At 47.7% G+C, this 27,681-nt stretch overlaps 1 protein-coding gene and 1 non-coding gene across 2 annotated transcripts in view; one reads left to right on the top strand and one right to left on the bottom strand.

Annotated features, from left to right (window-relative positions):
- Positions 1–21,490, top strand: part of BTBD19 (BTB domain containing 19) — an 800,233-nt gene extending 778,743 nt beyond the window's left edge. The window contains exons 6-8 of the mRNA XM_069232814.1: positions 4,906–5,037; positions 12,693–12,818; positions 21,345–21,490. Of these exons, the coding sequence (XP_069088915.1) occupies positions 4,906–5,037; positions 12,693–12,818; positions 21,345–21,482 (396 nt within the window). The 3' untranslated portion in view covers positions 21,483–21,490. The remainder of the gene's footprint in view (positions 1–4,905; positions 5,038–12,692; positions 12,819–21,344) is intronic.
- Positions 2,108–2,163, bottom strand: LOC138294313 (U7 small nuclear RNA). Its single transcript, XR_011203345.1, has one exon. It is a non-coding gene; the product is annotated as a U7 small nuclear RNA (small nuclear RNA).
- Positions 21,491–27,681: the final 6,191 nt, after the last annotated feature.

Below are 27,681 nucleotides of genomic sequence, written 5' to 3' on the forward strand. Positions count from 1 at the left end.
CCAGGTTTGACATCAGGGATAGCTGACCAGGGGTCGGCACCATAATAGTTTCAGCTGTATTCATATGGAAATAAAGAACAAGCCATGCAACAAGAAATCAAGTTTTAAAGAAGAGAGTTTTGGCTCTTCTGCTTGAAACTAACATTCTGTTTCTCTTAGATTTTCTTTTCTTACTTCTAGGTACACTCATACACTGGATACAGGGACAGACCACCGAATGGGCACCTGTATTTAAAGGTACATGATGCTGGTCCACAGGGCATCTTCCTGTTGGGTGCCTGCATCCCTGTTCTTGTCATCTGACGGGGGCATAAAATGAATGGCCTGCTCTAGGAAAACCGACTTTGGAATTATTATTTTAACATGTACGTTTCAGTGTGGTGGCACCTAATATCGGGATTATCATTTTTTGTCCATTCAAATCTTTTGTCCTAATGCAACACTGCACTCCCAGTGATGTCCCTATGATGTCCCTATGATGGCTGGCAATCGTCACTTAATAAAGGGTCTGCATACGCAGCTTCGGTGCCCTTCCCAAGAAAATCTCTTGGTAAACTGATAAGGGCCTTTTGCAAGATAATCACCAAAAAATCCCATAATTTCTCAGTTTCTCTTCCGCCTTAAGTTTCTCACTTTTTGCTCTGCGGCTTTATTCGCATTACTTGCTTTCTCAATTTGCATTCGCTGAGAGAACAAAAAGACATCTTAAAAATAATGATTTTGTCTTGAATCAAAACTATCTCTTCTCGACCCCAGCTTCCTGGGGTTGATAAGGATGGACCAGACCCAAATGCTCTTATCTCTAAGATCAGGCTCAAGACAGTTTACCAACATTTCTATCTAAATTTGTGGCAAAAAAAAGTAATTACTGGTAAGCTATATTGTGTCATTAAATTTCCTTTAGAACAATTTAGTTGATTTTGTTTATTTACACAAACAATTCAAGTTGTCCAAAATCGTACGACCCTGGGCCAATCATTTCATCCTCTTCTGTCTCAGATCTCTTGACTGTTGAACTCTTTCAGTCCATTAAAAGTGGACCATTTCATTCAGTCCAAAGGGTCTGGTGTGGTGTGGAGCACAAGTGCACTTGCTGTACAGCAGAGATACTCTTCTGAACGATTGTGGAGTACAGTGTGCGGCATCTGTGACTGGTCCATCCACACGTCTCCTTCGTTCATATGGAGAAGCGATTAAACCGCAGGGAGGGTGCTCCTGCAGTTGTGAGGGCAAAAGAATAGAGAACGAGGTTTGGTCCTTCCTAATTCAAAATCCGGTGCAAAAACTCTGTGGCCCAGAAAAAGTGTCACCAGTTTTCTGAGATTTTGTCCCAAATTTGGCATTGGTGCAAAAAAGAGCAATAATGCAGCCAGATCGAATTTATGGCTTGTTTGCACATGCTGATCCCATATTTTCCCAGTGTTGTGTTCAGCTTTCTGTGGTAAATCAAAGGAGCACGGATTTCTGGCCTGCTGTGCTCACCACTAGAATGGTCATGAATGCCGCGTGCGCCTCTTGTAGCACTGTCACTAGGATGTAACTGAGGCTGCAGTAAGTGAGGTGTCAGTCCATCCTCTTGGAGCATCCAGACGCCTGCCTGAGTGTGACCTGTACCTACAATGCTGGGGCTCTGGAAGGAGTGTGGCACTGAGGCCCGTCCAGGCCTCTTCCCCATGTCACACGCTTGCCTGGCTTCATATTGACCGGTCACTCAGCCGTCCTGCCACGTGCTGCCTCCGTGGCACGAGGACACAAGAGGCTCCGGTACCTGAACCTCCGGCCGCCTTTGATGGCCACGAGGCCCTTGTCACAGCTGCGGGGCTCGCGCTCGCCGCAGGCCGCCATCTCTCCCAGGGTGCATTGCGCACACGGTGAGTAACGGCAGAATTGCCAGCTCTTGTCAAACAACGGGGAAGAAAACCAGGCAGCTAAATTCCAATCTGAGGGGTTAAGAGAACGTGGAAAAACAATGGAGCATCGCTACGTTCAACGAGTTTTCACCCCATTAAATCAGTAATATTTGCTAGTATGTCACAACAGAAAGAAGTTTAAAAATGATTAAACACATCCAAGAACCGAATCCATTTCTTACATTATACAGCGTTTGTAAAGCTTTTCATTAAGAAAAGCCTACTGGACAAATAGTAAAGAGCAATGTTACTCTAAAGCCCTGTCCAATTTGGTCCGAGAGTTTAAAGACTCCGAAGTCTGTTAGGACATGTTTCATATATTCACATATTTTGTAATGCGAAGGAATTTTAGTTATGACAGAATTAACTGAATTCAACTGCAACTACAATTTTAGGACATTGAAAAACAAAAGCAGAAAATGTTGTAATACTTGCTGAGTGAATATGCAAATTTTGCCACTGCGGCCCCGCCCCTCCCGAGAGATCTCACCGCCAACCAAAAACACTTCATTAGCGGGAAATGGTTCGGGTTTGTTTGCACGTCACTAGACTCAGTGGCGTGGTGGCCATGCTGGATCGGGATAAAAGACATAATAGGGAGTTGATTTATACTAACAAGCGGCCATCACGGACTGGGGCAAAACCTAAGGCACGAAGTACGACGTTACAGTCGTCTCGCGCCAGGTCTCTAGAGAAACACGTTATCCGTTTTACGTCTGGCTGCTCTCGCTTGTGCACCTGGAGTTGTGGAGCAGCTATAAAGTGGCCTTTGAGCTCATGGACCTGCCATTAAGACCGAGGCCTGCACGCCCATGGGGCTGAAAGGATTTTAGTCTCCCCTGCTCTGTGGGCTGGACTTTTCGCCGAAACTCTCCGTCTGAGGTGTTTGCAGAATAAAGGGTTGCATGCTCCCTGCGTCCAGATCTGTGGCCCAGGAGGTTCCGATCTGTGCAAAGTCCACCCTGGATTCATCTTCCGTAGTTCCAAACAATGGCTGCCTTTGCATTCCAGTAATAGCTGTTTCAAAAATACAAATGGGAATAGCTTCAGATAAAATATTTAAAAACAAATCAACTCTTTCACCAGTTGACATGGGCGGCTGTTACTATGTATCTGGCCGCCTTGCACCCTGGAGATAGGACCATCTTTTATCTAGGTTATTTTATTAGGTCGCAGACTGCTCCGATACCTGGCGGAGATAGCACCTGCTCAGTATTGTGAAATCCAGCAAGACAGACAGACAGACACATATCTGGGTACCTGTTGACCGAGACGGAAAAAAAGAGGCCGCCCTGGTTCAGTGAAGCAGGGAGCAATTGTGAAGTTAGAGCAAAAAGCCTTGGGCTACTTCCTACTCATGGTCAATCTTTGATGTGCACGTGGGTTTTAGGGCGCCTTTGGGGTGCATTGCAAGCAACGATATTGCTTGTCTCCCCCTAGCAGCTGGGTAGTACAACGCCATATTCTGCCTGCAGCAGGTCCCTCGCACCTTTGAGCCCTGTAATCACTGGCCACGCTGCACCAGTGATAGGGACACTTCTGATGTGGGCTGTAGTGCAAACAATCTGCAACTCTGCCTTTAGGCCAGGCACTTCATATTTTAGATTCAAAGTGGGACTTTTTTAATGCTGTGTTATTTATTTATTGATTTGAAAAGCACTGGTTTGTTATATTTTGCCACGTTGTAGCTCACGATCTTTTAGTGATAAAAGAGATTAATGGGCCCTCTCTAGTGAGATCAGTTGGGGAGTGAGCCTGTGAGCTTTAGGAGATCTTCAGGTTTGCTTTTGTTATCAGCTGTCCTTGTGAAGGGCTAATGGGTGGCAATATCTTGTAAACAGAGGCGAGGGTGGTGTAGTATGGGGCCCTAGGCCCTCATGCAGGGAAGTAACGTGACGCAGACACAGTGGTAGGGTATTACTATCTGGCCTCAGGCACGTGCGCCCGGCCCCTTTTATTGGCAGGGTCACCTGACTGGTGACGCCTGTGTTGGGTGGGTGTGGGGTACACATGTAAGAGCAGCCCACAGCAGAGTGGCTGGCAGAAACACTAGAACGAGTCCAGCTGGACTCTACAGGTGGTCCCTGTGGCGATTAGCAGGTACGGAAGGTCTCTCTCCAGAGGCTGTTTTTCCGATTTCCACAGTTCCCAGCTGCCTGGCAGTGTCTATTATCTGACCAGGACTTTCATGTTCCTCTCTCTTTGCTTCTCTTATCTTTTGTTTCTCTGTCTCTTGCTTCACACATGAGTACCTCACAAATAGTTGATTGTCAAGGCTGTACTACAGTGTTTCTGCATTGAAACTTAGTGTCATGTTGTGCTCGAAATGGTACAACTGTTCCTTGAAATTGGAAGGGTGGGCCTCCACCCAACATATTTACCGACTTTCGCAGGTGTAGGACATCAAACCTGTTGCATAAACTACACTGGTGGTCAAACGGGACCATCGTCCTTGTGTTATATGAAGAACCACACAAAGGTGTTGTGCTTCTTTTGGAATAGTGACACCCCCTTGTTGACTACACCTCTTGTGGAATATTCGGGCTACCGTACCCTCACCAAAGGCCACCCATGCATGTCTTGTGTTGGGGAAGGATTGTTAATTATAACTGCCTGAAAATTGGACTGTTCCACATACCAATGAACCTGAAGAATGCAAAAAGGGAGCTGCAGTCCAAAAATATCAGATAAAGGTCCACACTCTTCCAACGCTAGACTGGCTTTCCCCTTTCCCTTACAGTCACTTGTACATTCACCTGCTCATCCACATCTCTCTGAAGTTGGTAGAAGCTGACACAGAGATCTCTACAAAACTTTGTAATATGTACATTACTTTCATGGCCAATCTCTGGCTGATGTCTTAGAATGATGCCTGGCACAGTCCAATAGTACTGCATATTTCCATACACAATGCCTTATTGCAGTGTTGGACACCCCATAAAGCTGGATGAACAGTGATCACCACCTTTCTTACCAATATCTTCTTTTGATTCAGGATGTTGTCAGAACGCAGAATTTCCGTGAACTCTCCGACCAGTCGTTGATGGTCATCCTACAGAGTGATGGGCTTACGATTGATGAAGTTGAGCTAGTGCGTGCTGTCAGGGAGTGGGCCCACGTGAATTCGGTAAGTTGAAGCATGAGGGATCCTCTCAGTGTGCAGTAACAGCAAACAGTCAGAATAGTGGGGTGATGGGAGGTATTTTGTTTAAAACCTCACTTGTCATCAGTTACATATTTTGAAGAATGTAGGTTCTTTTTTGCAGGTGTGTGTTTATGTGCAACAATGGAACTCAATGAAGGTGTGTGTGAAAGGTGGCGTTCTAGCAAGAGTTGTTTAAATGATTGTGGGCTGTCTTGAGGATTGGTGTGTATGGGCGACACAGTAGGTTCTCTATTTAGGGGCGACACAGAATTTTCTGTTATTTCTGGGAGGTGTTAGAGTGTTGGTCTGTCTTAGGAGGTGCTTATATGGGATGGCAGAGTATAGAGAAGCAAATGCTCATGAAAGGTACCGTGGTCTGTAAGGGGATATCTTGATTGGAAAATGCCAGCCCTGTTGGAGACGTATCTAAGGAGTTGTTGTCTGTCAGACCAAATGTCTGTGGGAGAATGCGGGATCTGTGGGAGGTGGCGTTCTCCAAGTGTTTGTGGGAAGAAGGATTTAGTTGCCTTGTCAACCCTTTAGTTGATGCATGCGTTATCTTCCTGCAGAGACACATTGAGGTGTACCTATAGAAGGTAGCTTAGATCTGCAAATATTTGAAGGAATGTGCCCATTCAGTGTTATTTTCATACTGTGCATCTCCTGAACGTCACACCCAAAAGTACAATGGTGCCAGCGGCATCGCTGGTGTGTTTTCAGTCTAATATTCCTGTTGTGCCACTGAGACCAAAATAAGAAAACAGAAGCAACATCACCGCAGATAATCAGAAAAATGTTCACATTGTCAAGAGGGAAAGTGGATGGACAGTTAGACGTCTGTGGGCAGGTAAAGTATCCAAGGGGAAGCATTCCCAGATCTAACTTCCTTCCAAAAGATGCTCCTTCCTGCACATTACTCTAGAAGTGCTCCACCGCAGTATCCGCAACGAGAGAGACTGAGAGCTACAGTTCCATTCACTCAGAACCACTTGGATGGAAAGAGCCCGAGTCTTAGCATAACAGTCAAGACAGTTATGTTTCGTGAATGATGGACATTGTGAAAATAGACACATGGTCAAGAGTGCAGTAAGAACTGCCCCACTCTTCCAGCGTGTGGCCTCCTCCTTTTTGTTTTACTGTTCGTGTAATTGACCGCTTTGTCGCTGCTATCACTGCATAAACTAAATGAGCAAATCACGCATCGAGCTAGGGAGCTGGTCAACTCTACAGATACTGCTCCAAGGACTGGTTTCCAACTTGTATCATGTTATAAAAATAGTACTACAAGTCCCAGAATGAATATGTATGCTGCAAAGAATGTATACTAAGCAGGTCAGAGTGCTTATAATGTAAACATGTCAAAAAAACTCAGTCGATTAATGTTCTTTCTGGAGAGAAAACGTACTTTTATCTAGTGGACGCTTGGCGTCATCATAAGGTAGCGCACAGGGTTAATATGTCTGCTGCAAAGAACATGTACTAAGCAGATCAGAATGCATATTATGTAAAACCAATACTGCTGAGAACGCAGGGTTAATGTACCAGCACGCAGGGTTAATGTACCTGCTGCAAAGAACGTCTATTAGGCAAATCACAATGTGCTTGTAACGTAGAAATGTCAAAATAACCCTGGCAGTTTATGTTCTTTCTGAAGAGAGAACATACTTTTGTCTAGTGGAAGCTTGGAGTCATCATAAAGCAGCGCAGAGTGTTAATATGCCTGCTGCAAAGAATGTGTACTAAGCAGATCAGAGTGCATATAATGTAATAAAAATCCTGCTGATTGAGTTCATGCTCTGAGCGCTGTGAGCAATGTGGCAGCCAAGAGAACGTACTTTTGTCTAGTGGAAGCTTGGAGTCATCATAAGGTCGCGCACAGGATTAATGCGCCCGCTGCAAAGAACGTGTAGTAGGCAAATCACAAAGTGTATGTGATGTCAAAATAACTGGCGATTTATGTTCTTTCTGGAGAGAGAATGTACTTTTGTCTAGTGAAAGCTTGAAGTCATAAGGTAGCGCACAGGGTTATTATGCCTGCTGCAAAGAACATGTACTAAGCAGATCAGAGTGCATATAATGTAAAAACTATACTGCTGATCGAGTTCGCTCTCTGAGCGCCATGGCAGCCACGAAGCGCAGAAAAAAGTAGTTCGCCCACACTGAAGTATATTGGCAATCGTGCAATTTTCCCTTTAACAGGGTTGGTGTCCAAGGCAGTAAGCAAATTGCCCCAAGGCAGGACAAACGTAAAGAATTTACCAATGGCATCAAGTGATTTTTGAAAGGCAAGCCCACGAGCGAATGAAAGTGATGTAACATATATATTGCACGCCTTTGATGCAAAGGATTTTATTCTGTACTTTAACCGTTTAGCTGTAAGTTGGCTGCAGGGCTCTCAGTATGCCTTCCTTGCACAGCCGCTGACCCTGGAAGAGTCCCAACAGTGATGAGTGGATTAACCATTTCCATGACCCCCGGGAGGAACAGCCTCCCCTCTGAATTTTATAAGGGATACTCTGCGATTCTTGCCCTTGACTACTGAGAATCTATGAGGCCTCCATCCCTCAGTGAATCCATTCTTATCATGCTCTTAAAGCCAGATAAATCTCCCGAATCTCTGGAGTCCTACTGTCCTCTATCTATCCCTCCTCAACACTTTGCCAAAGTGCTGGACATTTGTCTGCTTTTGCTCCTCCCTGAACTGATCTTACCGGATCAGATCAGCTTCATCCCAAAACCTCTACTTCTCATAACCTTTGCATGCTTTTTGCCCTCTTGCATCAATTGAAACCTAAGGAGAAGGCTGTGGCAGTCTTTCTGGATGCCATGAAAGCATTTGACTCTCTGGAGTGGCCATTCTTGTTTGCGGTACTCCAGAAGCTCGGGATCCATGAACCTTTCCTGAGCTTTAGTTGGCTACTCTACACTGTACCTATAACTCGAATCCAGGTGAATGGCAAACTATCGGACCCCATTCCCATCGGCAGAGGGCTGTAGAACTATGGAATGGTGCTTATTAAACTGGTAGAGCAGATTCGTGGCTGGATTAAGTTATCCCTATCACTGATGGAACACACTGCCATTATGAAAATGATAATCCTTCTGTGTCTAAGCAATTTGTTTTTAAACATCGCCATCCCTCCACCTCACCACTTTTTTTGTACGCTGCATACCCTTATGGTGCGGCTTGTTCGGGTGGGTGGGCAGCCTCGCATCTGTTGGGAAATGCTCACCCTGCCATATGATCAAGGTGGCCTACCAGCCCTGAGTTTGAACTGTATTATATCTGTGCTCAAGCCTTCTTCGCATACCATGAGCTTCGACCCCTCCCCCCACACACTTGGCGCACTATGCCGCAGAACATGATCAGGTGTACCCTGCCCCTCTTCTCCCCCTCATCGGGCGGACCTCATAACTATCGCATCATGATATAGATATAGAGTAGCATGCACACAACAAGCTTGGACCCGGCTTCAGGCTAAACTTGGTTTCAATGTTCAATGTGCTTTACTCACTGGTGCAGAAGATCTTGTGCCCCCCCCTCCTTTATGGTATACTACAGGAGAGTCTGGCCGCTGAACGAGTGATGAGTTGGGGTGTGGCTTAGATGAGCATTTTTTTTTTTTTTTTTTTTCCCCCATGACGGGCAGTTTTGCGACCGCCTCACAGCTACCGCTGGTATACCACATGATTCTGTAGATCTCTTTACCTTTTTCTGCATTAGGACACTGCTTCGGGAACAGTATCCAGACTTTCCAGCAGCGCGCCCCGAGTGAAAGACCTTCACCCTCCTGCTAAGGGCGTCCTCTTGGAGACATCTCCCCTCTCATCTCCATACTTCTGAGCAATCCAAATGACAGCCAGGCTCCCAGCCCTCTAGATGTTGTTGGGAGGGGACAGCCATAACTGACAGAGTGGGCCGTCATACGTGGTCTGACTCAGTCCCCGTCTCCCAGTGGCATACTCCGAATTATACACATCCATTATATACACCCAATTTATTAAACCTAGTCCAAGCTCTACAAGTACAAACTACGAGCCCATGATGAAGGTGCTAGGTGTCGCAGAGGTGGGGCTGACCTCCTACATTCAGCCTGGCTCTGCCTACCCATTGCTGCATTCTGGTCCTCTGCCTCTTCCTCTTTCTCAGACATGCCGCAAGTACAACTGTGTCCATTGCCACATCTGGCGCTCCTCTGTCTCCGACAGAACTGCACGACGGCAACAAAACACTGTGTTTCCTGCGCACGTGGGAGTAGGCGGGTACCCTCTATCCACGACTGGATGGTAGATCTGGCGCGTTGTCAAGAGCAACTGGATCTGTGTTACTCTATGCTGCCCCCTTCCAGCCGACCTAAAAACATCTGGGTCCCCGTTCGTACATATTTGCTAACCGAAGCGTCCCCCCCACTTGTAATGTCACTACTTCTGTTCTTTTGTTGCTGGGGCCCTCCACCTCTGGGAGGAGTTGTTGCCTTTTCTCCCTTGTTGTCTCTATTACAGGTCTTGGAATTTTATCCGGTCATGGTATTACCTATACGAATCTCTTCTGGCCTCGTGCTGTTATACTGTATACTTTGATTTGTCCCATGTTTTGAGTAAGTGCACAATGCATGACTAGGCAGCCTCATTACATGATGAAGGTCATACTATTGCATGATTCCCTGTGATTGACCATAGGCAGTGCTTTAAGTGGGCAGGTACTGTCCGGTACTGAGTCCCTGCATTAATGTGAAGGGGGGAGTACCTGCACTTCTCTGCACTGTTGCAATACATTACAATGGATGAGTACCGGCTCTTCTCAGCACTGTTGCAATACATTACAATGGATGAGTACCAGCACTTCTAAATTTCAATTTAAAGCACTGACCATACGCTATCTGGAGCCGATGCAGCTGCTTTATTGCTGTAATGAACTTGGTTTGAAAATTGGAAATAAAGGTTAAAAAATTTGAAAACATTCTGAGATAAAATTACCTCCCACCTCAAGGAAATCTTCAGAACTTAACTTTGCGACTGCTGCCCTGGGTACTCTGGCAGCCCCACTTACGCCATATCTTCCAAACACAAACTCAGGATCTGCTGATTGCAATTACAATGAAACTTATCATTCAGGAGTGGAAAGCCTGCACGTACCTGGATGGGCACGGCTCCTCTACATTCCAGGAGCATGCAAATAACTCCAAACATTCTATGTTCGCTTTGAATTCACTAACTTCTTCTGAATAACTCGTTGAAAAGTTATGAAATTAAAAAAATAATCATGTTTTTACTTGTCAAATAAATTAAGTGGCCTTTGTGATAAGAAGGCATCATTGCTATAACACTGAATGTGGATCATGCTATCAGATAGTCTTAGATACATATCCATGATTTCAACCTGGCACTGCCAAGGACCAGAAAGGACTGAAAAGCCACCTCTTCCTGTGCCCAAGTTCTCCTCTGAGTACCCATCTCTCTCCCCTTGTGATTAGCCTTCCGGCTACCTCCCTCTTATGCTTTCGCAGCATGAGCACTATATAAAAACACGCAATAAAATCAATTTTAATCAGAAGTGAGAAGTGCCTCATCTCAAAGAACGTCATGACATTAATACCAATTTTTGCCTTTTTTTTAACTCAGTTGTGGAGTAAGCACAGGAAAAAAATAAAACATGAATTTGTGTTAAGCAGAACTTAGGGTAAAATGGATTCCGAGATACATTTCAAGTCCCCAGGCAGGTTGAACTATGATGCATTCGTTTTTTTACGGGCAAAACAATGTCTCAATAAATGAAGTTACCATTTTAAAAAAATAAGGATTAATTGTGATCCTCACTTGCTAATAATGTCACTGGCTCATTAGCTGACATCAGAAAATCATGCATTTTTACTATTTAAAACTAAGTATATTGTTAACAAAAATCATAATGCAAGCATTTCATTCGATGAAGGCTGAATCATTTGTCTGTGCCAATATACAACACTGCATTAAGCAAACAGATTAAGCAATTGAATTAATTGTATCGTTCTGTGGCAAGAAAGAGGAAGTTCAAAAACGTTTTGAAATGTTCTGTATATACGTAAGTGATGTGTAACATTTGCAGTTTGGCTCATTTAAAAATTGAGTAATAGGAAACAGGAAGTTAAACATTTAGATGTTTTGTTAAAAAGCAAGTGGGATCTGTTGCTTCTCAATATAAAAACATGGCGCTATGGAACGGACTGCCGTCTCTAGTCAGGTGCGAAGGTTTCTGCAAGAGGTGTGAGCGGAAGTGCCCTCTAATGAAGGCATCTGTGATCTCAGCTGGGCTCTCTGAGCTGGTGTTTGTGGGAGAGTGCATATTGTCTGCAGTGAGTTTTGTGAGAGAGGATGAACTATCTGCAAAAGGTCCTTGCTTGGTTTTGGGCATTAAATAGGCAATCCGCTGACTGAGGTCACAATTCATCTCAAAACCCAATCAGACGTCACCAAATAAAGCAACATTCTAAACTATTTGGTGATTGTTAGAGATGCAGCATAGGGTAAAATGAACTGATTTTTCTCTGCACTGGAAGGTTCCTTTAATGGGTTGTACAGGTTAGAGGGTGGACTCTAAGAAGATGCTTTTGTGGGATCGAGTGAATTTTCAGTGGAGGCATTTGTAGGTGAAGGTGTTCTTTGTTTCCTAAGATGAGATGCGTGTAAGTAGATGGGGAGCTCTTAAGTGGAGGTGCTTGTGGTAGAGCAAGGGGTCCCTGGGAACAGACTTTTTGTATCATATCAGGAGATAATGCTGGGGTTCTGTATGGTTGTATTTGTTTGAAGAAGACACCAGGTCCTGGATGAGAGATGTTACTGAAAATTATGGGTGTAAAACATAGGGGGTGTGGTGTGCAGGTGTCAGTGAGGACACTGAGAAGGAGTGAGTGGTCGAGATGTTCATGTGAAGAGTTAGATCAATTGAAAGTGTTTACTGGAGAAGATGGAGGTTTGTAGCATGCGCTGGTCATTGTGGACTTTGGAGTCGATTGGAGAGAATGTCTCTGAATATATGTACAGTCACGCTGCTGAGGTCACAGTTCTGAAGATGTAGTTAGTGTGTACAGCTCTGAGGAATGTTGATAAGCCTGCAATTGGTGGTGGGCAGTGTTTGATACTGCTAAATGTTGTGTTGTCCCATCAGCACCGTGAGCCATCCATGATAGCGTTATACTTGCTGCCTGGCACTTTTGCTGTACTACAGGTCAAAGCGACCTCTGTGACATTCAGCGCCTGGTTCTTTGGCAGGCCTGGGATTTGGAACAAGCGATCTTGTGTAATCAGAACTTGTCAAAACTAGTAGTACATTGACAACGTACTGATTGTTGAACATGCTTCTGGTGCATGGTTGCATGCCTACACAGAGCGAGACTCGGGCACCCTTCATGCAGTGACACTGTTATGGCCGAAGTATGGCTTGGTGCCATGGCTTGCCCAGCACTACTGATGTGTCACACTGCCTCCTACATGGAAGAGGAGTTTCCCTGTAGTAGTCACTGCTGGAAATGCCACCTGCATCTGACACGACTACTTGTTGGCCTGGGTTGTGTATGCACTCTTGGTGACGGCGTGTGATCGGGTGGGTAGGAAGTGACATGGCAGTGAATTTCCATCGGTGTTTTCCCTTGGTGTTCCAGGTAGTACTAGACAGACCTGTGCCAGACGTTGCAGCAGATGTCGTGAAGGAGCTGCGCCTCTTCCTGCTGTCACCTGAGGAACTCACCGACCTGGAGCGGGAGAACAGGAAGGACCAGTTTATTCCAGTAAGGCACCACCACTTCCATGCAGCACACGCCTGATGACATAATTTCACTTCCCTCTGCTCCTGTACACCTCCCTGCGTTCTTGAACATCCCTTTCTAGATCCGCTCAACCTTTCTCTGTATTTTTGTACACATCCCATTTTTCATGCACATCTCTCTCTTTCTCTTCCTGTACACTCATTCCTGATTTTTAAAGGCAAAAATTGATTCAGTCCAGCTCAGTCCTGCTAAAAATTGCCTCTACTTCAATGCAAGTTTCTGTGATCTTCTTTCAACCTCCAAAGCTTCGGCTATGTTGCGTTCAGAGTGTTGCGTTCTAGTTCTGCTTGAGCAGTGGAATTCTATTTAGAGTCAGTTAGCTGGCAAAAGGAAGTCCACGCTCGGGTCCCTTGCTGAAATAAAGGTGTTCCTTTCATCATTATTTTAAGTCTGGGGATCACAAGTCTAAGAGGAAAATAAATTCCCCTATTTTTTTTTCAAAATATTCCTCATTCCTCTTTTCAAGTGTTGGCATGCATGCCGTACATATACACCCACCTACATTCCTCTAGACCTCTCTGTCAGTCTGCAACTCTCTGTGTTCCTAGCTCTGTTCCAGCCTGTTAGGATGAGGGTACTCATCGGCTCGCATCTCGCCAATGAGGGTATCTAGTCAATGAGAAAGGAGATTGCTAGCTGCCCTCTCTGGCTCCTGTATGAAAAGCCACATTCTCAGTGCCTTCCTGAATTCTGGGACTGAGCTGGAGGGCCTAATCTAAAGAGGGAAAATGTTCCAGGCTTTAGTAGTCGGGTACTAGAATGCGTGACTGCCGCTCTAGTTCTGTGGATGCGGGGTTCAGAGGTGCGCAGGAGGTAGGTAAACAGAGGTTTCTGGTGGGGGGGTTGGACACTGATTCCTTTGGTCAGGTAAGTGGGACCTAAATTGCGTAGTGCTTTGTATGTGTCTATGAATACTTTGAGCTCTGCCCATTGTGGTATGGAGAGCCAGTGGAGGTGTCTGAGATGGGGAGATGTGGGTGAGTGGAGGGAGGTTGAGTGTGAGCTTAGCTGCTGTATTCTGAATGGTTTGAAGCAGCTTGGTGAGTTGGGTGGCGATTCCGATGTAGAGTGCGTTTCTGTCATCTAGCTTGTTGGTGATGAGTGCTTGGGTGATTGGCTGGTTTGAGAGGAAATGACCTGAAGATTTTCCTGAGGATCTTGAGGGTGTTGAAGCAAGGGAGGAGATCAAGATTACTTGGCTGGTCATCAAAAGTGTGTTGTGGGCAACGAGTCCCAGGTTCCTGGATTGGCTAGAAGGAGTGTAGAGGGGGACAGTTTCCAGGCTGTGACCATAGAGTTGGGTCGTTCTGAAGATTTCCCACCACAGTCTTGTCAGAGAGGTGTTTGAGGCAGTCTCTGTGAAAGAAAGAAAAAAACAATCTTGCTCACCTCCCCTGGGGATTTTCATCTTAAATAGTAGGAGGTTAATGAGAAGTTTAAAAGCATATGGGATGTCCAGGACATTTTATTGCTCCTGTATCCAGGTGGTCAACATGTTTCAGGGCTACCACTGGCCCAGAAGTGGTCCGCGGCTTTCGTCAGGACAGGGATTCCTGTTTCTCTAAGATAATTCCCTGACTATATACACGCACCACAAGCATAAATGCATTCAATACCAGTAATGTTTCTGCTGGCGAGTGAAGATGTGCTAATCATGTAGTATTCATGAGGTCCCTCACTTTAGAACTAACGAGCACCACGAAGGAGTTATTGAAGGAAGCCTTGTAGTCACACATTTGTCAAAGGTCTCTCCCTATTTGTAAACCTATTTTGGCATTTTTGTCCTCCCACCGGTGAGCAAGATTTTTATTTATTTATTTCTGTCTGGATCCTCAACCCTCATTTCCATGCATTTACTGTTGACTCAACTGAGGGCCCGCCTGCCATTAGAGGATTCTTTGGTGAATGCAAGGTGACCATTGATGAAGCATTGCACTCGGAGGGTTATGAGATCATCGTGTACATTTTTATCAAGATCTCAGGGTCCTGAGTGTTGACATTAAGGGACAAAGTCATGTCTTCAGCAATATGGTATCTACCCACATTTAGGACACAGAGGCCTTATACTTAGCCCCATACATGATACGTTTGCCTTGTGTGACAGTGATATTTATTCAGCAGAATGCAAACATAGTCCACTCTCTTCTCGACCTCTTTAGGTGTAGGGTTCCATTTGTGCTGACATACATGGCCATTGCCTTCCTTCTCAACTCTCATACCCATATCTCATTCTTCTTGTCCATATTTCCTTAGGTCTTTCTCCCTCTGTCCTTGATTCTCTCCTTTTGGTCTCTCCCTTCCTCTCCACTACATTATTCACTAAAGAGTAAAGAGAAAATATTCTTTGCTTTTGGTAAAACAACTTGACGTTTGTTTAAAAAAAACGGTAGAAATGAACTTAAAAAACTCAGTTACATACAATTCTGGTTACAACCTAAGCTATAAAAAAAAATAACACTGGGACCAGCGTGCATGGTGGACGCAAAATAATCTCGCTCCGTCCGGGCCCAGCTTTTATCCTCCATAAGTGGGCCGGAGGGGTGTGGGGTTGGTGAAAGCCCATAGTCCTGCGGGAGCTCGGGGTGCACCTGCGGGGGCGATTGGGCTGTGCCCGTGAGTCGAAGAGGCGCTCAGGGGACCAGGTGAGGGACCGTCACTGTGCGTGCGCCCGGACTGCAAAGTGGTGTGCCTGGACCGCGGCAGACTGGAGCAGCCTCAGGACTGGAGGAGGCCACCCCCGGAGCGTCTGGGACCTCAGGAGCTGTGACGGAGCAGCAATCGCAGGGCTGCCCGAGGTGATGACACGGCAGCACGGCGGCCCTGAGTGGCGGATACAACTAAGTAGGGTCGACAGCGAGGGCTGGACTGGCCCTAGGGCACGGCTGGACTTGCCCTTGTCGGCGGTCCCAGAGGAATCGGAGGAACCGTCCATTGCTGGAGTGCCTCTGCAGTGAGTGGCACAGGGCCTCCATGGTACAGTTGGAGAGCCCCCGCCAGGCGGAGATGAGGAGGAAGGACACAGTGCGCTGTTGAGGGTGCGGGGAGGCCTGGAACGGGAGGAGGCTGCCCCACGAGGAATGAATTGAGGCGCAACGCCTGTCGTGCCTGCCTCGACTGGGATCAGTGAGGAGCCGGGGCTGGTCGCTACCGGCGAGGCACTTAATGCGACTTGTATCCTGGACGGAGATCCGCCTGGGGGGGGGGGGGCGCTGTCTGAGGCCTCAGGCTGTTGAATTCTTGGCGGCTGTGCCTCGGTGGGGTAAACCCTCATGAAGACATTGCCTGGGGGCCAGCAGTGGAGAGGAGAGGACGGTGACCTGCGAGGGGCCTATCCTGGTGGGGCCCTGCCCACTGAAATACAGGGCTCCCTTTGGCCTGCCCGGGGGAACGGCTGGACGACCCGGTGAGCAACTTACGTAGCCACTGCTACCACCTGCTGGGGGGGGGGCGCTCAGCCTGACCGTATGTCTGCTAAACAGCGCACAAAGGGAAAGTCACTGGGGAAATGCCGGGATGGCGATCCAACCCGGACAGACATGGCTGCACTGGCTCCGCCTTCCTTACAGGACACATTGGACAAGATCTTAGGTGCCATTGAAGAGTCTAAAACAATGCTCCAGCGAGAAATAGGCCAGGTATCGGTGGAGCTCGGCCTGTTGCGAGCGGACCATCAGAAGCTCGCTGACAGAGCACGATGTGCTGAGACAACGCTTAGGGATATGGCCCAGCGCAACAGGAGATCCATGCCACGGTAGTGCAGCTAACAGACCATGTTCAGCGACTGGAATGCCGGGCTGAAGACGCGGAGGGCCGAAAGGAGGAACAATGTACGCATAATTGGACTGCCAGAGGGAGCTGAGGGGACTGATACAGTGACCTTTCTTGAAAAATGGCTGCAGCAGGAGGTCGCCCCAGGACTGCTTACCCCTTTTTTTTCCTTGGAGAGGGCCTACTGGGTACTTTGAAAACCAGTTGCGGTGGGACGACCCTCGCGAACTGTGGTGGCTAAGCTACTCCACTATAGAGACAGAGATATCCTGCTCCAGCGAGCCAGGGAGGCTGGGCCATTCCACGTGGACAATAGTACAGTGACCCTCTTCCCGGACTTTACGGTGGAGGTGCAGTCCAGGTGCGCTTCTTATGTGGCAGTGAAAAGGGCTATGAGGGAAGCGGGCATCTAATACTCGCTCCTATTCCCGGCCAGGCTAAGAATGATTCTGGAGGGACACACAACTTTCCTTCAGACACCGGAGGAGGCCTGGGAGTGGTTGGAGGTGCACATGGCGAAAAGGCAACCCCAGCCCTCAGTTGGGTCAATTACACCGGCAAGAGCACAGGAGAGTGTGGAGGAAGCGGAACAGATCCCACCCAAGAACGAGGCCAATGCCAGCACAGAAGGAACTGGACAGACAGGCTGCATTAGAGGCGGCGGCTTCACTGCAACGTGCGACCTCCGCTGATGAGGTTAGCGGAGGTGAGTCGGATCACCGATCCCATTACATAGATTCACACTCCCATCACTCCGATGCGGCGCCGCAGGTGACTCCCCGAACGGCAGATGATCTGTGCTGAGGCTTTCTGAAGGGCGTCGGCACCTCACCCGGAGCTAATGCTTGACTATGGGCCCACTGTGGCCACGGTCCCATGCTCCAATTCTCGACTGCTATTCATTGAATGGCGAGAACTCTATATGACTCATTGTTATTGGCATGTTTGCTTTGTTTCTACTGGACAACCGCCTGTTGCGGTATTGCCCTGGGAAGCAGGAGTTTGGGTTTACGGTTTCCTTATCTTAGAATGCGCTGGAGCTTAGTTATCTCAGACCTGACCTTTGCAGTGGTTCGTGTGGGACATAGGGGAGTGGTGAGAACGGTTGGTCATAGGGTGGTGGGTGGCCGCCCTCTCCTGAACTCATTTATACCCCTTGATGGCCCTTAAACTGATAACATGGAACATCAGGGGGATGGGGTCTCCTATTAAGAGACACAGGATACTGACATACCTCAAAAGAAGAGGGGTACATATTGCACTTCTCCAAGAAACGCATCTCACCACTGGGGAAGTAGACAAGTTAAGGCACAGATGAAGGGGACAGCTGTTCGCCACCACGTACTCAGCGTTTGCAATGGGTGCTCTGATCTGGGTGAGGGCTGGGGTTCCATTTGAGCCCCTATCTGTGGACTTAGACCCCGACGGTAGATATGTCCTGGTGGAGGGCAGGCTACAGGGTAAGCTTATGGTGCTGTGCTGTGTGTATGCACCCAATTAGGAGCAGACCCCCTTTTGGCAGACCCTTTCCGGGCGCTTGGCCAGTTCTTTGAGTGGGCGCTTTATGATTGGGTGCGACTTTAACTGCGTACTAGACACTGAAATTGACTGTTCCCTTCCGCCCTTGCCTGGGGCGACGATGCACAAGATGGTGAAATATCTTACTGACTGGTTGACACACTGGGGGTTGGAGGACGTTTGGCGGGTGCAACATCCACGGAATAGGGAGTACTCCTTCTACTCTGGACTACACCAGCTCCATACAAGAATAGATTGAGTGCTGTGCACTGGTCCTATCACCCATGAGATTGTAGGCTCCGAATACTTGGGCCGTATTCTATCTGACCACAGCTTGTTGTTCATCACTTGGCGGAGTGTGGGGGGGGAGAGCGCCTACTCCGTCATGGAGGCTGTAGCCGAGGGCTCTGGAGGATCCGGTGTATAAGGTGGGACTCAGATCTCAGCTCTCGGAGCATATTAGTATTAACAGAGGCTCCACCGCATCACGTTGTGTGGAATGGGAGACTTTGAAGGTGGTAATGCGTGGTCACTGCCTGGGACAATCAGTAGGGGTCAGACGTACCCTGGTGTTTGAAGTAAATCAACTGGAAAAGGAACTCCATAATAGGGAGGTAGAACAGGGACCAGATTTGACCACGAAGCGTAGACTCCACCAAACGCGGGAACTGTTACGTTGCCATGATTTCTGGCAGTATATGATGACCATACAAGAAGAAGAGGGACAATCGGGTAGGCTGTTAGCCTGGTTGGTGCATACGGAAAGAGGTAGTACCCCGATCACGAGTGTACGGGGTGGAGGGGAAGCACGTTTATGGTACGTCTGAGATAACTGATACCTTTAAAACCTTCTATACATCCCTTTATAGCCAACCTGAGGAGGTGCTGCTGCACTCTTTAGACCAACACTTATGGTCCCTCCCGCTGGTTACACTGCAACTGGAGGATCGGGATCCTCTGGGGGGGCAGCTCACCCTGGAGAAGGTGAAAATCGCTATAGCACAGTTAGCCGCGGGCAGGGCACCAGGTTCCGATGGACTCCCTATGGAATTCTACAAGATTTATGTAGATCTGCTAGCTCCTGTTTTAGTTGATCTCTACGCCGAAGCTTATGATGCAGGTGCCTGAGACTCTGCAGGAAGAAATAGTGGTTCCCCTACCTAAGACCAGGTCACGAGAAGCGTCAGTGACCGACTTCAGGCTCTTATCTATGTTGAACTGTGACTTCAAAATCCTTAGTAAAGCCCTAGCTAATAGACTCCTGCCTCATGTTCCTCACCTAATTCATGAGGATCAGAATGGTTTTATACCCGAGCGTAATACCTCTCTGAACCTGAGAAGCCTCTTTACACTTCTACACCTACCACATGGGGAGCGTCTCCCCGGGGCCGTGCTTTTATCAGTGGATCTCGAGAAAGCATTTGATTCAGTACGGTGGGATTTCCTGAGGGCAGTGATCTCTTACTGCTTTTCCCAACTCTTACTGTCTCATATTGTCTCCCTATGCCTTTTCCTTTCTCTCCAGATCTGTTTTTTCTATATTGATTGCAGGCTTTATGTCGCTCTCTCCTTCTGAGAAACTCACTCAGCTTTGCTGCTGGCCATGACAGGTGCTCTCATTCACACTGTACAGCATATAAAGGTTCTTCAAATCAGGCCTGTGGAGCCTCCTTCCAGGGCTCAGAATCTTCATTAATAAACTCCCTTTGCCTTGCCTCACAGTCTCCCACGCTGTCTCAGCAGGTTTGTGCCTGTAGCCGCCACCAGGCAAGCTCCTTCCTTTTAAGAAAATCCATATTGTTTTGTCTGCACAGCCATATAGCCACGGCATATTCACTCTGACAGGCCTAAGAACAGGGAGCGCTGTCGTGGAATACAAAGCAAGCTCCTTTCTGTGAAATTTCAGAGACATTGGCTACAGGTTGGGACCCTCAGACCTACATTGTGTTGCCCACTTTCCCGCCTTCTGAGATTTTGCAGGCAGTTCAGCCTCCATCCCTGTGTATACTCTTGCCGTATGATTACACGCTTGTGTTTGTGAGTGTTTTTTAAATGTTTAAGCTGATTTTGGCCCATCACTCCTGCTAGATATGTACCATTGTTTTGCAAAAAAAATATCTCACCCTTATTTAAGGGATGTGTGATATATGAACCGGTCATTTTCTATTGTCCCCAGTTCTGCCCGGCTTTTTGTGGCGCCACCAGTCCTTGATGATGCTTAAGTCATTGCAGATGATATTTAATTCCTTGTTACCACATTAGGTTTACAAGCTCCAGATCAGTTCGTATCCCGGCACAATCAACCAACAACTTTCCGAGGTCATCATTTAGCAATGGTTGGTGCTGTGCAAACGTTCTGTTAAAAATGTGGATAGGGCTTCACCTTAAGGGTAATTTAATTCTTTTTTTTCAATGTATTGCATTGTGCCATTGCATCACAAAGGAGAAATAACATTTAAGCACAAGAAAACCCCACAAAAGCAAAAGGCTGGCGTAAACTATTGACTGATAAATGCAACAACTCTGTTCCTTCAAATTATTTCCTATTTAAATGGACATTTCTGGCAATGCCATGGGTAGTGGATGCTTTGGATTAAGTACTGTTTTGTATCATTTTACAGAGAAACTCAAATGCCATGATTTCGAGCGAGACGGCAAATTCTCTTTGTGCAAATATCAGTGCTCCAAGTAATGCTGTAAACACTCCATGCATTGCAGTTTCCTCCCGGTAAATTAAATTTCAGCAGGGCAAACCTGCCACAATTTCCCAGGCTAAAAATGCGCAATAGTATGTAGATACATATGGGGATTTGAAACGAAAGCACTAACTCCAAATGTAATTACTAATGTTTTAGAGAAAAACTGAAAACTGGAGGCATTTACTATGGGCCACCCCCAGTTGTACATACCCTACTGCTCGTTGTCGTTAATGGTTGTGCTATATACCTTACTCACACCCACTTTTAATTGGACTTAAGTGAGAAAGCCCAAGGGACAAAATCTGAGAACAGACCAAAATGATGTTTACCTGTTGATGTGTATTTGTGTATGGTGAGTGTTAAATTTAATGAGGAGAAAAATACAAAAAAGGCAATAAAATCTATGTAGCATTATCGGGCATATTTCAAGGCCCATAAGTTGCAACGCTTCTGGTGACCAATGGTCGCAACTTCTAATACAATTCTTCTTTTCGATTCGCAGGTCGCTGTCATCGGCGAGGCCTGGAAGTTTCACGCGCTGAAGAAGGGCGGGCGCGCGCAGCCCCACCTGCTGAGACGCCGCGTGGGCACGTTGCCGCGCGAGCACCACCGCCGCTACCTCGACCCCTCGCTCAAGTAAAGAGGGGGCGGGGCGCGCCGAGGTCGGAGGCCGCCAGCTGGTACCCGGGCTCGGCGGCACGCGTCTGTCTCGCACGTGCCGCCCTTTGTTCGCCAGCCGGCGCGAGCCTTTCAGCGAGACCGTGAAAGGGGCTCAGGGCGCTGGCCCGTGAGCAATAGCGGCCCCGCGCAGCCTTCAATGCCCCGGGCTGCTGTTTGTCTCATTTAAATGCGACAGGCAATCTGTGCACCTGTTAACCCGGCGCCGCCGAGCGACGAAGGCCTCACTTCTGTGACAAAGGGGGCGAAGCTGCCGGTTTCACCCCTCAGTTTCCTTGTGTCACGAAATGCATTATTAATCTGTGCAGGGTGAGGGTTGGGGGCGACGGAACAAGAGGAAATGTCAATTCCTCCCCTTTAAGAATGGATTATATTTGAGACAGGACTGCCAGAGGCTTGCAGGCCAGCTAGGCCCAATTCAAGGCAGCCACAACAAAATGTAAATGTTGTGCATTGAAAAAAATACCGAAATACGTATTGATTGCTGGACTGCCTACAAGGTCTACCCCGACCCCTCTGCCCTCGCAGTCACCAGGTCTCCATCTTTACTTTAATGACTTGGTGTAATTTTTCCAAGGTTGAGGCATGTTTGAACCCTACCCTGTTTGTGCTTTGTAGAATAGTTACCTACAAGATATGCAGTTTTAGCACAGGAAGTGCTACTTTAACATGGAAAAACAGGTTTTTACAACATTTAGGGCCCAATTTAGATCAAGGCGGAGGGTAATACTACGTCACAAGCATGAAGGATAGCCTGTCCACCGTATTACGTTACCATAATACCCCATAGAGGTCATAATATGGCAGACGGGATGTCAGTCACGGTTGTGATGGAGTATTTCATCCGCAGAGCACGTGAGTAATAGTAAAGAGTGCACACAATTCTCAAACTGGGAATGGTATAGGTGCCATATTTATGTTGTTACTTCTATTTTTGCAAAGTATTGGAGCATACCGATGATGTGTCGAACTTGGGATTTTTTGTGTTCAAAGCAGTTCACGTTACAAAACAATACATAATTAAATTGATTTTGAAAAATGTAGCATGCACTGAAAAAAGAAATGTCTGCACTACCAGAACATTCTAAAAGTAGGAAGTTGAGAGCATTCAGTGTACATTGGGGTGCTGGATGGGTTCATAATGTGGTGCCTAAGAAGTCACAGGGTTTAGAAGGCTAATGGGGTGAGTAGTAATTTGAACATCCATGGAAGAGTGTGAGGGGCCGAAAGAGCACCAGAATCGGGTCTATGGCAGCCATTGACTGGCCCCTGGATGGCTTTCTGAGTATCCGCTAGGGCACACGTGGAATCAGAGGTTGACACTGGGACTGGATTACTCAAGTGAAATGGGGCACAGCGGACTGTAGGGAACATGGACTGATGCCTAATGGGTAGCGGAAAGATGGGTAATAGATTACCTTAGATCATAGGATAATTGTCTGATTCAGTGTAATTGGATGAGGTGTAAGTATGAAAATGCATAGATTGCTCGGTGTCTGGTAGGATAGGGCATAGTGAGGCAGAAGGGATCTTAAGGGGAGACTGGGTTATAAACTGAGTGATGGTGTAGTGTCAAAGTGTAATACAAAGGGGGGGGCTTGATACTACATAGAGCCAATCAATGACATACACTCGACTAGGTGGGCTATGGGACAAGAGTAGTCCTGGGGGCCTGAGTGTGATTACACAACATGCCCTCCGATCCATTAATGTTGCTTACTTCAGTATGACGTGACATAATATATCTTTAAATGGCATTGTGTGATATCCTTCCACACAGCCCATCTCTTATTTTCCCCTCCCCTATAAGACATATCTTGTCTTCCCCTGAAAGCGTACATTTTCAAGCCTTTGCTAGACCCTCACCTATCCCCCTAATTTAATGTCAGTGACAACCAGTTATTACAATATTGGTACCATAGAGCTACCTCTCTCTTGCTAAAAACAGCAGAGCTATCCCTTGCATATCGCAGACTTTAGAGCTATGGCTCAATGTGCTGATTTAATACCCTAATAAGTGTGTTCCTTTCTTTCTGATTGTTTTACGATCTGTCCTGTCTGCTGGCTACATCCAACGGTCTATCACAGGGAGCCTTTGACAGAGCGCGTCAAAGACAAGGACATTTAAAGGACTGGGGACTTTGGACCTTCAGGGCTGTCTTTAGTGGGATAAGGAGACGTGGGGTAAGGAGCTATCTGACTGTGAACTGAGCTGGAAAACCGCGCAGGGGCACAGGGATGTTAGATCTGAAGATAACAGAAAAGAAAAGTCTGTCTGTTAATCATGGATGCAGTAAAATAAAGACCTATAATAAAATTTTTCAAAAACAATACAACTCAAGAAACAGAATAGCTGCTAACATAGCACCATGTAGTCCCTGACACACAAACATGTGGCATTTGGAATGGCACTAGATCCACAGACCCTACTCGACAACACCGGCATAGCTGGCACAAGTTAGGCAAATTGTTGAATTACTCGGTGCTTTCTTTAGGGCATCCAGGCGATACCTTCTGACATACTCATCACACAGTCTTGCTGGAAGCATCAGGTGATCTGCTCCTACCCATGAAATGCCACTGCAAGGAAAACAGCATTTAACAATCCACATAACCCGTACTTACTTAGAGTCAGGAGATGATTAAGTACCTGCTACTCCCCAAGAAGATCTGTCGTGCAAACTCACAATCGCTGATATGAGTTAGCCCGTGAGAATTTGATGACTTTGTGGTGGGAAAAAGTCTGACATCGCCGACATCGTACGCAAACACAACATCAACATCACCTCCTATGCTGACGACACTCAGCTGATACTTTCCCTCACCAAGGACCCCACCAGCGCCAAGACCAACCTGCAAGATGGAATGAAAGACGTCGCAGAATGGATGAAACTCAGCCGTCTAAAACTGAACTCAGAAAAAACGGAAGTCCTCATCCTTGGAAACACCCCATCCGCCTGGGACGACTCTTGGTGGCCCACGGCCCTTGGCACCTCACCAACCCCCTCAGACCACGCACGCAACCTCGGATTCATCCTGGACCCACTTCTCACCATGACCAAACAAGTCAACGCCGTATCATCTTCCTGCTTCCTCACTCTCCGCATGCTCCGAAAGATCTTCCGCTGGATCCCCACCGACACCAGAAAAACTGTGACCCACGCCCTCGTCACAAGCCGCCTGGACTACGGAAACACCCTATACGCAGGAACCACTGCTAAACTCCAGAAACGGATTCAGCTAATACAAAACGCCTCCGCTCGCCTCATCCTCGACATACCCCGCAACAGCCACATCTCCGCCCACCTGAGACACCTGCACTGGCTTCCCGTCAACAAAAGGATCACCTTCCGGCTCCTCACCCACGCACACAAAGCCCTCCACAACAAGGGACCCGAATACCTCAACCGTCACCTCCGTTTCTACACGCCCACCCGTCAACTTCGCACTCGCCGCCGTCCCTCGCATCCGCTGCACCACGGCAGGTGGGAAATCCTTCTCCTACCTGGCGGACAAGACATCGAACTCCCTCCCCGCCAACCTCAGGACCACCCTGCATTCCGGAGGCAGCTCAAAACCTGGCTCTTCGAGCAGCAGTAACCCCCTTCCCCTAGCGCCTTGAGACCCTCACGGGTGAGTAGCACACTTTATAAATGTTTTTTGATTGATTTTTTTTTTTATTTGAAATCATGAATAAAAGCATCTTATTCACATGCTCTAACGTATTTCCTGTTTACTGACTTGTGGCATGAGCTCCTATTGCAGACTGAACATTGGCCTTTTCTCAAAGAGTTTACAATCAGTCATCCTCCGTGGAGGCACTCACAGTGCCCACTGGCACAGAAAAAAAGAGGCTTTCACGATATTCAGACTTTGGGAAAAGCGCCCTCGCCGAAGTGGGTGGGCGCGGCCCGTTAGGGGTCGGGCCTCCGAGGCCCTGGGTGCACTCCCCCTTTCTCTTCATTTCGCCAGGGGTGCGCGGTGTCGGCTGGACTTCCGCCCTCGCGAGGTGTTGGGGCGGAAGTGCAGCAGGGGGCCTGTCGTGGGACCATCGTTGGTTATTGTCCGGATCCGGCCGCCGCGAACCGGTGGGGGACTACTTAAGAGCCCCCCCAAGAAGGCTAGTCCCTTTACCTGTGTTGCGGCGGCCGGACCTGTGCGGGAGCCCGCGATTGAGGAGCCCACGAACGGGGTTACTCTGTCCTTCGTTCCCCCTGTTTTCTTACTGGCATTTGGTTTTTGTGCTGCATCGTGGAGTCCTAGAGGAGCGGAGAAGGGGCTGAATCGCGCAGGTGGCAAGGGGATCGGAGCGGCACAGGAGTTTTTCCATTCGGTGTTCCGTTTTTTGGTGTGTGAGTATTAACACGGGCTGCTGGTTGTTGCTGCTGATGTTGGTTTTTTAACACGCGTGCTGGGGAATATTAGTTAGAACCTTCGGGGGTCCGGTTTTTGTCTGTGAGTATTCACGCGCGCTGCTGGTTGTTCGGGGCTAATGTTGCTTTTCTTACACGCGCGTTCGGGAATGTTGGTCAGAACTTTAAGCGCCTAAAAGTAGCTCTTTCAAGAGAGCATTTTTTCTGAAATTTTGAAGGTCCTTGGTTCGATTCCTGCTCCCCTTTCTGGATAATAGAATAACACTTGCGCCGGTAACACGAGTAATTGGTCGATCAAACACAGCGCGTGTCTGCAGCGCTTTTAACGATTTGAGGCAGCTGGGTCCTGGGGGTCTATCGAATGAAAACCACGCACCTGTAACGCGAGGTAGTTGGGTTATTATACAGCGCGCGTCTGCAGCGCTTCCAAACAATTTTATTAATTCTGCGTGGGTCGGCAGGGTTTTCATGCAATTTAAGTTGTTTGCCTCTGCTCTGTTGAGAACTGGACAAGTATTGGCACGCGTGGGGTTTGGACCGTATTGCACACACCGCCCAAAGGGCACGCGGGTCGGGTATTCTGTGCCTCAGTGTACTGTAAAAAAAAAAAAAGAAAATAAGAAAATGTACCGAATCGCGCAGATACGTAGGTGCCTGAAGGCAAGTGTAACGTTGTGTTGCGCTAGACCTACCGGTGGTGCGCGTAACTAAAAAATAATTGTTGATTTATCAAGGGGCTTACTCGGATTCAGCCACAGGGCTCTGGGATCTGTATGGTGGCCCAAATGATTTAGGGTGGTTGTTGCAGAGTTAAGCATTTAAAAGGGGTTATCCTCTTAATCCTTGTGGTTAACTGTGTTGTATTCATCTTATTTTCAGGTTCATCCAAAACAAAAAATAATAATAATAATATATATTTAATTTCTTCAATTCTGCCTCAGAGTAGTTGCCCTCCTTACAGTCCAGCATGCCACCAAGGAAGGCTAGCACCCAAAAAGGAAAAGGTCGAGACCCCGAGTTGTCCCAGCTTTTAAGATTAGTTTTAGAAAAATTGGGGAGTGAGGACACAAGTGAGGTCAATGGGTCCCCTGAAAAGGAAGTTGGGGGGGATAGGGGCACCCGGCCAAAACGGTCCCATGTGGCCCCCAGCGCTGCTTTCCCCCTGGTTAAGCGCAGGAAGAATGGGAAAGCGCAGGTGGCGGCCACCATCAATCTGACGCCTCCCACAGCTGTTAGCCTGCCAGCACAGTTTATCTTGCCTGATACCCTAGCCCCTTCCGCAGTGCCACCCCCTGCGCCTCCCGCATTAAATACAGGCACCACGGCACCACCGGGCATGGGCTTAGAAGGGGTCCTAGCTGATATCTGTAAATCCCTGGTGGCCTTGGCGCCTACAGCTCAGTCCGGGGCACCACCCACTCCTTTACCAGGGATAGCTGTTCCCGCGCCATCGGGTCCCCCGCCAGTGCGCTTGCCTGAGCACCAGGCGCAGGATCAGGATCCTTCCAGGTTGGCGCTATTAGAGGTATCTAAGTTATTGGCCAGTATTAATGCTCCAGCTACCAACACACCACCACCTACAGCACAGTGGGGGTCAAGCGACTCTTGTCAGAATACAGTAACAGACCTAAAGCGTCAAGTAGACGCACTGGTGGCAGCGCATACTTCAAAACCTCTACAGGCTTCAAATAGTAGCCCGAGTGTCGCCCCGACACCGAGCACCGTTCTCACCTCATCCCCCTTGGTTCAAAACGTCTTGCCCAGTCCCAGCAAGGTTCCTGGTCAGGT

This window comes from Pleurodeles waltl, chromosome 4_2 (genome assembly GCF_031143425.1).
Source record: "Pleurodeles waltl isolate 20211129_DDA chromosome 4_2, aPleWal1.hap1.20221129, whole genome shotgun sequence".
Taxonomy (NCBI): domain Eukaryota; kingdom Metazoa; phylum Chordata; class Amphibia; order Caudata; family Salamandridae; genus Pleurodeles; species Pleurodeles waltl.